The sequence below is a fragment of the Ziziphus jujuba genome, chromosome 1, assembly GCF_031755915.1.
Source record: "Ziziphus jujuba cultivar Dongzao chromosome 1, ASM3175591v1".
NCBI lineage: Eukaryota > Viridiplantae > Streptophyta > Magnoliopsida > Rosales > Rhamnaceae > Ziziphus > Ziziphus jujuba.
In genome coordinates, this window is record NC_083379.1 from 31153402 (window position 1) to 31165806 (window position 12405).

A 12405-nucleotide genomic window follows, 5' to 3' on the forward strand; every position below is an offset into this window, starting at 1 on the left:
CACCCGGGGGATGAGAATAATCTTAAGAACACTATGATACTATACAGGCATCAGATAAATTGTTCAACAAGCAGATCAAATCTAAGGCATACAAGTTCTAATTCTAATTTATATTATTTATTTTTCTCTACTTTGTACACAATATTGTTCCATATATATACACATATATTCATATATTTTTCTACAATCTTAAGACTAATCCTGATTTACATGTTTATATATGTGGAGATGTGAATATATATATATATATATTTTTATTGTTATGATTGTGTGTTTCGGGTGGAAAGAAATAATAAAAAAAAAATTTATTTCCTTCACACCTGTGTGTAAGAAATTGTAATGGGCATTAGTTTATTTTGTTTGTCAAAATTGTTTTTAAAAAAAGAAAAAAAAAATACATGCCCATGATTTTTTATATTAGTTTATTTTGGTTTTGGAGAAAAAGGAAAATTGGTTCCCGTGGGTTTTAAAAATTTTGGGCATATATAATATTTATTTTGTTCTAATCAAAATTTTTTCCATAAAATAAATTGCCCATGAATTTCTGAAATTCTTGGTGTTATTTCAGCAATTTCCCAGTATTGGAACAGCGAAAATATGATTGAAAATTTTGAACTGGGTCAGAAAACCCGTTTATCAGTGAAATAGGTTGAGAAAACCGGGCTGGAGGTTGAAGACAGGTAGAAATTTAAGTTAATGGGTTGGAAAAACGGGTAAGGGCCGAATTTTTGGTAGTGGGTTTGAATTTAAAATTCTGTTGGATCTTGCCCAATTACAAAGTCTAGTTTGTGGTTAGAACATGCTACTGTTCAACACAAGATTCAGGCCCAATTTAGACACAGGCTCGTTAGAAACAGCCCCAATTATTTATGGGTCACCACGTGTCACGAGATGACTGGTACCACGAGGCGCGATGAGATGATGACAAGTGGCACACAGTGGCAAGGAGACATGGCGAACCTTGGCGAGGCCATGTGTCGAAGAGTCGCGAGGCCACGTGCTACGAAGTTGACACGTGTCGACCTGTGACAGGCAACAAGTGTCGGCATCTAACATGAGCCACGTGTCGAATTGGTTCATGTGAGACGTGTCGGCTCTGGTTGGCGACACGTGTCAGTCAGTGCAGGTGCCATGTCATCTAATGCCATGTGGCGGTGGAGCCACATGGCTTGGCCACATCATCAGTGGTGCCACTAGGCAAGCACCACATCAGCATGGATGCCATGTCAGCATAGTGCCATGTGTAGCTACCACATCAGCATGACATCAGTGATGATGTATCATCATTTAATTGATGATGTCATCATCATGTAATTGATTATGCCAATCCTGGTGAGTATATAAAGCAATTTTGTAAGTGTATATAGCAATTTTATAAATGTATACAATAATTTTATGGGTGTATATAGAAATTTTATGATGTATACAGAAATATTAGAAAATCACATTTTTTTTTTTTTTGTGTTTTCCAATTAGAAATTGGTTGTAATTAGTTTGTTAAGATTAAAAATAACAACTAATTATTTTTTTTTTTGTGATTTTATAGAAATGGCAAGTGGAGATGTCCCCGCTGCACAAGTCTTAAATCAAGCTCCTATGTTTTAAATGCCTCTGCAAATATGCAAAGACCAGGAAAGTTCAATAGAGCAAATTTTAAAAGGTGGCAAAAGAAGATATTGTTCTACTTGACTCCATTGGGCCTTACGAGGTTTCTAACTGAAGACGCATCACCTTCTAATGAAGGAAGTGACAAAGAGACTCTGATGGCGGTGGATGTATGAAAGAATTCTGATTATTTATGTCGAAATTATATCCTAAATGGCCTATCTTATGTCTTGTACAGAGTGTACTGTGGCACGAAGTCAGCAAAAAAGCTGTGGGAAACTTTGGACCGAAAGTATAAAACTGAGAATGCTATGTCCAGAAAGTTTGTTGCAGGCCGATTCTTGGATTACATGATGATGGATAACAAGCCATTGATGAGTCAAGTACATGAGTTGCAAGTGCTCATCCAAGAACTTCTTGCCGTAGGGATGTTCATTAATGAAGCCTTTCAAGTTGCTGTTATGATTGAAAAGCTTTCTTCTAGTTAGGGAGACTTCAAAAATTATCTCAAACACAAAAGAAAGGAGATTCGTATGAAGGCTCTTGTTGGCAAGCTTCATATTGAAAATAACAATAAGAGGTCTGACAAAAGATCCATGAAGGTCGTGCTGAAGGCCAATGTTGTGGAGCATGGAAATAGCTCCAAGAATAAGAAGGAACTTGGAAAAAGTTCCAAGTTGGGGCCTAAAGGAGGCATCTCCAAGAAGGCCAAGTTTCAAGGCAAATGCTTTAATTGTGAAAAGATGGGTCACAGAGCTGCTTAATGTAGATTGCCTAAAAGAAAGAAAAACAAAGAGGCACAGATGATGGAACACATCATAACAGAGGTTGATGACATTGACCTTAGTACTATTATTTCTAAGATGAACTTGGTAATCTCTAATCCAAGAGAGTAGTGGATAGATAAGAGTACGACCCGCCACATGTGTGCGGATAAGAACATGTTCACTTCCTTCTAACCAAAGCAAAATGGAAAGAAATTGTTTATGGAAAATTCCACCACATCCGAAATCCAAAGGGAGGGTAAGATAGTCCTAAAGATGATCTCGGAGAAAGATCTGACTCTGAATAATGTATTGTGTGTTTCAAACATTTGTAATAATTTAGTGTCTGAATCACTGCTAAGCAAACATAGTTTTCGCTTAGTGTTTGAGTCAGACAAGATCATTTTGTTTAAGTATGGGATGTTTAGGGAAAGGGCTATGTAGTCAATGGTTTATTCAAACTAAATGTAATGACTGTAAAGCCAAAGAATATTAATAAGCTAGTACGCTTCTGTTTACTTGCTTGAGTCTTCCATTTTGTGGCATGGTAGACTAGGTCATGTTAATTTTAATTCTCTACAGAGGTTAATTAACTTGAATCACATTCCCACTTTTGAAATTGATTCCAAACATAAGTGTGAAACTTGTGTAAAGGTAAAATCAACGAGGTTATTATATCAAACGATTGAAATAAATAATGAACCTTTGAATTTGATATATAGTGATGTATGTGATTTGAAATTCGCACCAACTAGAGGTGGTAATAAATATTTTATCACTGTTATTGATGATAGCATGAAATATTGCTATGTATACTTGTTTAAGAGTAAGGATGAAGCTATAGAGAAATTTATTCTTTATAAAACGGAGGTTGAGAATCAACTCAACAGAAAAGTTAAAAGTGATCAGAAGTGATCGTAGTGGGGAGTATGTAACTCTATTTGGAGAATATTGTACTCAACATCGCATTATACATGAAGTTACTCCACCATATTCACCACAATTAAATGGTGTGGCTGAACGGAAAAATAAAATTTTGAAAGAAATGATGAATGCAATGCTGATAAGTTCTGAAGTACCCCAGAACTTGTGGGAGGAAGCCGTTTGGTCAGCAAACAATCTTTTAAATAAGGTGACCCGGAAGGACCAAGTAAAGACACCTTATGAGCCATGGAAAGGAAGACAACCTTCCTATAAATATTTACGAGTGTGGGGGTATCTATCCAAAGTTGTGGTACCTACTCCAAAGAGAGTGAAGATAGGTCCCAAAATAGTTGATTACATCTTCATAGTATATGCATAAGATAGTATTGCATATCAGTTTCATGTGTATAGGTCAGAAATTCCTAATATACACAAGAACACGAAAATGGAATAAAAAAATGCATCATTTTTCAAACATATTTTTCCATTATAAAGTGGAATAAGGACCGATTTCGTCAAAACAAACTTATGATGCTATCAGTGATGATAATCATGATAGTGATCAAGATCAGGAGACTGAAGTTGAGACTAAGGTTAAATTGAGACGGAGCAAGAGTATAAGAAAGAAAATATCCTTTGGTTTGGATTTTCTTACTTATATGCTAGATAGTAAACCTCAAAGCTTCCAAGAAGCTATAAATTCTCCTAAAGGGAATTTATGGAAAGAAGCCGTAAAAAGTGAGATTGATTCCATCTTGCAGAATCACACTTGGGAGTTAGTAGGTTTTCTTCCAGGTTGTAAACCTTTGGATTACAAATGAATTTTTAAAAGGAAGATGAAAGCATATAAAACAATAGATAAATATAAAACGAGGCTTGTAATTAAGGGATACAAGCAATAAGAAGGCCTTGATTATTTTGATACTTATTCTCCAATGATGAGAGTAAGTTCCATAAGAATGGTATTGGTGATCCCTGCTTTACGAGATCTTGAAGTATATCAAATGGATGTGAAAACAGCCTTTTTCAATGGAGATCGTGATAAAGAGATCTACATGAAGCAACCCGATGGTTTCTCCACTCCAGGATAAGAAAAGAAAGTCTATAGTTGGTGAAGTCCTTGTATGGACTGAAACAAGCTCCAAAGCAATGGCATCAAAAATTTGATAGTGACATGCTAAGTGATGAGTTTAAAATAAATATGTGTGACAAGCGTATTTATGTAAAAGATACAGAGAATGGATACGTCATTTTTTGTTTATACGTAGATGACATACTCATCGTATGTAGTGATGACAATATGGTCTAAGCTACGAAAGCCATGTTAAAATCTAGATTTGACATGAAAGATATGAGGCTTGCTGATGTGATTTTAGAAATGAAAATTATGAGGACTTCGAATGAAATCATTTTTAGTCAATGTGGATAAAATACTGGCTAATTTTAGTAAAGATACTACTAGTATAATCAAAACACCCATAGATGTAAGTTTACACTTATCCAATAATAAATGAGAGAGTGTATCTTGAGTGGAATACATAAGAATGATTGGAAGTCTGATGTACTTGATGAATTGTACACGACCAGACATAGCCTACGCTATAAGTAGACTAAGTAGATACATGAGAAATCCAAGTGATGATCATTGGAAAGGAATCGTTAGAGTATTAAGATATTTATGATATACTCGTAAATACGGATTGTATTATACAAGATATCCTGTAGTATTAGAAGGATACAGTGATGCAAATTGAATATCAGATATCAAGGATTCAAAATCCACTAGTAGCTATGTATTTACATTAATAGTTTGATCCATGATGAAATCTGAGTTCATCGTATTAGATAAATGTAGTGAAGTGGCAGAATGGCTAGCTAATTTTTGGAGGACAACCTGAGATGGCCTAAACCTGTGCCAGCAATAAGTATACATTGCGATAGTCAATATGCGACTGGCAGGTCACAAAATATTATGCATAATGGAAAATCTAGACACATTCGTATTAGACACAATTCCATCAGACAATTAATCTTAACTGGAGTTATCTCGATAGACTATGTAAGATAGAAGAATAGCATAGCAGATCCGCTAACCAAAGGATTAAATAGAGAATTAGTTGAGAAATCATTGAGGGGAATGAGATTAAAGCCCATGAGTAAAGTCGATATGATGGAAACCCAACCTAGTTGACTGGAGATCCCAATATCTAGGTTCAATGGGACAACGCAATTGTAAAGATTGGTATGAATCACTGTGGGGGTTAATCCTCTACCCATTCCTATGATGAGATAGTGATAGAAAGAGGTTAAGCATAAAGTATATTTTTAATGATTCTTATAAGTGTGTGTTTGATAATCTATGCATAGTTATTCTGATTACATTGGAAATAGGAATCACCTATGTGAGAGAGAAGAGTGGCCGCTTCAAAGGAGAATTGTTAAGGGTGCAATTTTTTAAAAACTCTCGCAGAATCAGGTAGGTATTCAAGGCCAAAATGAACACAACAGTGAGAACTAAAGTGTACCAAAAAGGAATATGTGTGAACTATATTATCATTTACACAAATCACGAAATGGTTCAAAGATATCGTATCTACCGTTAGTCAGTAAAAAAAATATGGTCTTACAAAAGAAGGTTCAAAGAGTAACATCTACCTCTTCTATGCAGATTCCAACTGTAAAGCTTTACCACCAGAATCTTGTATAGTTCCTAGTAGTCAAATAATTCATATAGAAGATTGTGACTTCTTTTTTTTTTTTTAATTAAAAGGTTTTAATTAAAATTAAATATGAATGATTTGATTGGGCCTTTAATGGCTTTAATTGGAAGGCATTAATTACTTACCGTTTTGGGTTTTGATGGGATTGATTTTGTAAGAAAAAAAAAAAAGAAAAAAACACAATTTCTCACACTCACGTTGATTTTCTATAAAAAAAAAAAATAGAAAGAAAATATTTGTTTTTCTGCATTTTTTCATTGTGAAAGTGGTAAAGTAAAGGTATCCTGAAAGTTTGAAGGAAAAGTTTTTGGTGGTGCTTTGTCCGAGAGCATTAAAGAATCTGTTGTATCCTGAAAGACAACCGTCCGAAAACACTTACACTAGTGGAACGAGAATTAGTTTTAAGGATATTGTGATACTACACAGACCTCGGACAAATTATTCAACAAGCAGATCAAATTTAAGACATACAAATTCCAATTCTAATTTATATTATTTATTTTTCTGTATTTTGTATACAATATTATTCCACATATATACACATATTCATATATTTTCCTACAGTATACTCAAACACGCTCTCATAGACCAACCCACAAAATCAATTAAGGCTATGTTTGATAATTGGAAGTTGGTTGAGTGAAAGAAAAAGAGAGGAAAACTGAATTTTGCATATTTATCCATAGAAAATGTAGGACCCACACCAGTATCTGTGACCTCCAGTAGCTATTGTTCTCTCTCTTCTTGTGTTATCCATAAACCCAGAGACCAAAAGGCAATGCTCTCTGCCACCGGAGCCACATTGGCATGGCGTGCTACGTCACCGTACCACCCAGTCCTCCACCAACCCTCTCCCACCACCGTCACCACCAAAACCTCACCCACAGAACCCACTTGAACCGCCGTTCCGTCCTCCTCTCCACCTCTCTTTCGATCGCCACCACAACTATCCCACCCTTCTCATCTGCCTCACCTGCACCACCCGACACCACCATCACCGACCGGGTTTTCATGGACTTCAGCCTCTGCCCCACCTACCTCCGACCCGACCGTACAGTCTCCGACGACCTCTCCACCCTCTGCACAGAATCCCTTCTTCTGGGCCGCATCGTCCTCGGCCTCTACGGCCATGTTGTCCCGCTCACCGTCTCTAACTTCAAATCCATGTGTATTACCTCCAATGGGTCTTCCTCCTATAAGGGTACTCTGGTCCACAAAGTCTTTCCCGGCCAATTCTTACTGGCCGGCCGCCAAGGCGACAAGCCCGGAGAAGTCCGGCGACCCTCGGGGCTGTCTCGCAACACCGAGACCGTTGAATCCAAGGCCTTCTCGCTAAACCATTCCAGACCCGGATTGCTGTCACTCTGTCTCTCTGAAAACGACGATGATGACCAAATTAAGCTCGACCCAGATTATCGGAACGTCGAGTTCTTGATCACCACAGGCCCCAGACCTTGCCCGCAGCTCGATTTCAAGAACATAGTGTTCGGCGCGGTTCTTGAAGGTATAGAGCCCATTGTGGGTAATCCACAAATTGTTAAATTTGTTTGATATTTGATTACCCTATTGGCTAATTGACTAATTTGATTGATTGTATGGTTGTGAATGGAAGAAAATTAAAAGAAATGGAGCCTGAGATTAGAACTGAATTTGAATTTTTTTTTTTTTTTTTGACAGGTTTAGATGTTGTTACGGCCATAGCTTCCATACCCACATACAGACCAGCAGAAAGGATTCGGCAACTAAACGATTTGGCAGGGTTTTTCGGAGATGAAAGAGCTCAGAATGCAAGAGCAACTTGGAACCGACCTCTTAAGACTGTTTATATCAGTGACTGTGGAGAGCTCAAAGTTACAAAGCCCTCACTCTCTCCTCCTAGTCTTCCTTGACGCCCAATTCTTTTTTCTTTTTTTCTTTTTTTCCTCTTTCTCATTTTCTTTTTTACACTGATCAAGTAATGGAATCGAAATCTTTTTCTTTACTTTTAAGATTTTGTATTGAGTTTAATTTTAATGTATAAAGGAGAAAAAAAAAAAAAAAGAAATTTGTTTACTTTTCATATATTTTAGTTAATTCTGTAAAATTGTATGGTTACTTAGAGATTAAAGAATCAAAGGGGGCTGTCATAATGTATATATTTGAAAGCTAAAGCATGAAATTTATGAACAACATATATATACAGCTTTCAAGTACATATGTTATTGTATATGTGAGAACGGAGAAGAGCATCAAAATCAATCTGGTTCTTGTAGGAGGAGCTTGAAGCTTTTATCATTTCCGAGATAGCAAGAATAGTGACCTCTACTCTGTAATTGATACTGAAGTTCTTATTTCAGCTTGACAATATTTTAACTGAGTTCAAAACAATGATGATTTTTTTCTGGATAAAAATAGAGGGTCTGTTTGGCCATGTTTTTTATTTTTTGTTTTTGAAACATTGTTTTCAGAAATGAAAATAGAAAACTATTTTTTCTTGTTTAATGAAAATAATGAGCGTTTGACCATTCATGTTTGAAAACAATTTTCAATATCAAAAAATGGAAATCATGTTTGGTTACATGTTTTTAAATAGTTTTTTGTTTTTTTTTTCTTTGGTTACATACAAGGTTTTTTTTTTTTTTTTTTTTTCTTTCATACATAAAACCTTATATATAATATATATAGCTATAATATATTTATATATATTTACATAATATTAATTCATTCACATATTAATGAATTATATACATATATATATATAATATATAATATATATTGAAATATAATATAACTTTTTTTTTCCATTGAATTTTTTTTGTCTATTATTATTGATTAATTTTTTTTTTCTATTAGTATTGATTCATTGTATTATAATATATATATATATATATATATATGTAAATAGTTATATATATTTTTTTTAACTGTATGTATATAATTTTTTATTGGTTTATAATTAGCTTTCTAGAACCATATCTCTCCATTCCATGTGTGCCACATTATCAATCAATTATTTTTTTATTAATAAATTATTAAACGTAATTGACGACAACTAAATTGAAGATCCAAGAAGGATAATACCGGTTAATCCCAATGCTTCCCTTATAGTTTCATTATCAATATTGACGGCAGCTAAATTGAAGATCCAAAAAGGAGCTAAGCAAAAAAGGAAGAAAGTTGCAATGTGAACATACATGTTCCCAAAACCAAGCCTTTCCATATTCCACCCGAAAAGGCATATATAGCAGAAGAGAGAAAAATAAGCTACAGAAAAATCATCCCCAATATCAAATAACCCTCCATTCCATTCAGGTTCATGCTCCACCAACATATGCTCATTTCTTGATGCAAATGAGAATCTCCTCTCAAATGATCCCAAGTTCTTGGCTTGCCTAGTGGTATTAATGAGAATTTGATCCTGCGCTTCCTCATCAACTTCCAAGGGGGCTCATCACGGTGTACACACCAGCAATTGCTGCGCGAGCAATTGCAACAGAGAGGCTGATGCCAACACCAGCAGCAGGTCGTTCAGATCTCTTATATCCCAAGTTAAGTCTGTAAAGTGCATATCGAGCGAAGCAATTCACATGGAGTAACACAATAACTACCATAATGTGAGCTTGTTCATGGGGCTTCTTTGTACCGCTCTTGCAGTACATCTCTCTGAGTGTGGTTACATCCTTTGGCTTCCACCTGATTAGAAGTACTAGGTGGTGGAACCGCTTTGGATGTTGGTACAAGCACATGAGGGTAAAGAGAGCATTGAGGATTTGATTATTGACCTCGAACCAAAACATTTCTTTGTGATTTCTTAGGCAGGACACCATTTAACATTCCTGTCATTACAAGAAAAAGGATTGCACCAGATACAGCAACACAACCTATCCATAAAAGCATGACCATGTTCAGAGGATCCTTGATCCATTTTTGAAGATTATTCATCTATCTCCATCTATCCCAAGTACAATTATTCAGTCGCACTCTCACTCCCTCTATATCAAGGTTATCTGATAAAGAATGAAAAGACCCCAAAGAAAAAACCAAAAAAAAAAATTAAAAAAAAAAAAAGGAAAAATCGAAGGCAAGGTTTTGAGGCTAACTTGCATGCCACCCACACCATTACCTAGTTCGTCTTCGACCATGTATTCGATGTAAAGTGACTTTTTGACTGGTTTCGAATACCACTTAGTATATGTGCAAAGTTGGGTTGAATTTGAGCTCCTTTTTTTTTAAATTTTTATTTTTTCTATTTTAGGAATGGCAAGCCCGACAGAGGGAAAAGACAAAGAAGTTTCATCGAAGACGTCGGGAGGAAGAAGAAGAAGAAGAAAGAAAGTTGCAGAGTATTGTGAAATTGGTATGAGACTCAAAGGTTAACCAAGAAAAATTCACAATTGATAATAAGCAATTAAACTCAAATCCAACAAAACTACAAACATGCTTAATTTATCAACAAAATTACAAAATCCAACCAGTATATCAATATAATAGTATAGAACATTGAAAGATTTGAGAAGAGAAGAAAAACCTTGATCGGTGAACTTCAAGAGCAGAGATCTGTTTGAATTTGTTGAAGGAACGGCTGGCTATTCGAGATCTGTTCGATGAAGGTTAGCTGGTGTGAGTGGGTCAAAGAGCAGTGAAAGTTTCGAAGACTAGTGAGGGAGCGGGTCGACAGCGAAGGTGGGAGAACAGTCGAGTGGCAAAGGTGAAAGAACAGGTGGAAACATCTTTTTGATGTTTTCCCAATTTTTTTTTTTTAATTTGTTTTCTGGATTTGTTTTTAGAAACAAATGGTCAAACAGCTACCTTGTTGTTTTAGAAACAAATTTCTGTTTTCAAGAATAGAAAATTGTTCTAAAAACAGCTGGCCAAACAGGCCCAAAAAGTTGGTTACCAACCTTTTTTTTTTTTTGCTTGTTATGCAAGTAAACTTGATAATCAGCCCTCAGTTCTACCACCAGATCATTAAGTTCAGAACTCTTTTGAGGTTCACAATATTCCTATTTCATGGTTTATGGAGTCCATGCAAAGAGCCATTCTTTATCCGTATCTGATGATATTTACAAACCTTTGTGAGGTAAAGAGATACAGGACAAGGAGGGAGTCTGAAAAGATTTCTTGTTGAGAAAATTTAAATATATGTATGTGTCAGCAAAAAGATTTATTGGAGAGTAAAAGAGAAAGAGTAAAGTTGCTACAATAATATATTTAACAGAATGACTATATAGTACGTATAAATTACAAATGGATGTGTGTGTATATTATATCTGGTGCAATAAAACCTTGCTGTCAACTTCCTCAATTAAAACAAAGGCTTTTTTTCCTTGAATATTAGGAAATTGACACAAAAATACATAATCCCTAATCTCTTTAAACAAGATAGGACATGAAATTTTATAGAGAGAATTCATTGAATATGTGTGTATATATATAAATGTTACTTTTTATTTTAAAAGGCATAATTCTCAAATTAGAGAATATCAATAAAATAAAAATAATATTTTCAACATCACTCTTTTTCATTACTCTTTATTTTTTATTTCTTAACAACTAATTATTCTTTATCATTATAATATCTAATTACACTAAAAAAAATTAATATATAAAAAATATTAAACTAAATAAAATTATTAATTTTGCATTAAAATTGATAGATGTAATAAATAAATGTATTATTTGTTTAAACTTTATTTAGAAAGTGAGTTTAACTTTTATGTTTGAAAAGCTAAATCCAATATTTTAACTTTTTAATTTAAAAAATCTATTGAAGTTATCAAAAATAAGTATGATTCTTTAAAATAGAAAAACTAAGGATTTCAAAAAGCCTATTGAAATGTTTTTAAATAAATGTTAAAATTTAAGGGCTTGTTTTTAAAATTTGTCATTTATTTTGTTTTCAATTATAATCATAATAACAAATTTTAAAAAGCTAATAATAATAATAATAAAGTAACCTAAGATGGATGAAATGAGGACCTATGGCGAAGAGGGTGAAGGATGTCAAACTCATGAAACAGAAATAGCTTTGAGGTGTGCATAAATGTTTAGAGGCTACACTTGATGAGTGCTTAGGAGCTTATATAATAGTCGTTCAAGCTAGGGTGGAGCTAGGATTTCTTGACTTGACTAGATTGTCTTGAAATCCTAGCTCCACTCTAGCTTGAACGACTATTATATAAGCTCAATATATATGTAAGTGTGTGTATTTTTTTAAATAAAAAAAAATTGTTCAAACAAATATGCAATTTTTTTATACATTTGTGTGTATGTTTTTTTGTTTTTTTAAAAAAATGTTTAAAAAATTCTAAATAAACATAGGGACCTAAAAGTAAATTACATTATTACAACATATATAGTTTTTTTTTTCCTTTATTTCAAATTTTAACTTTATGTAAAACAAATAAATTTAA

The 12405-nt window shown here is 34.2% G+C and overlaps 1 protein-coding gene and 1 pseudogene across 1 annotated transcript; one reads left to right on the plus strand and one right to left on the minus strand.

Moving 5' to 3' along the window:
• The first annotated feature begins 6729 nt into the window (after positions 1-6729).
• Positions 6730-8072, plus strand: LOC107427743 (peptidyl-prolyl cis-trans isomerase CYP28, chloroplastic). Its single transcript, XM_016038127.4, has 2 exons — positions 6730-7517; positions 7691-8072. Exons 1-2 carry the CDS (start codon positions 6821-6823, stop codon positions 7900-7902), a joined length of 909 nt encoding a protein of 302 aa, XP_015893613.3. The 5' UTR covers positions 6730-6820; the 3' UTR covers positions 7903-8072.
• Positions 8073-9044: 972 nt separating this feature from the next.
• Positions 9045-9934, minus strand: LOC107427620 (uncharacterized; annotated as a pseudogene).
• Between the last annotated feature and the right edge of the window lie 2471 nt (positions 9935-12405).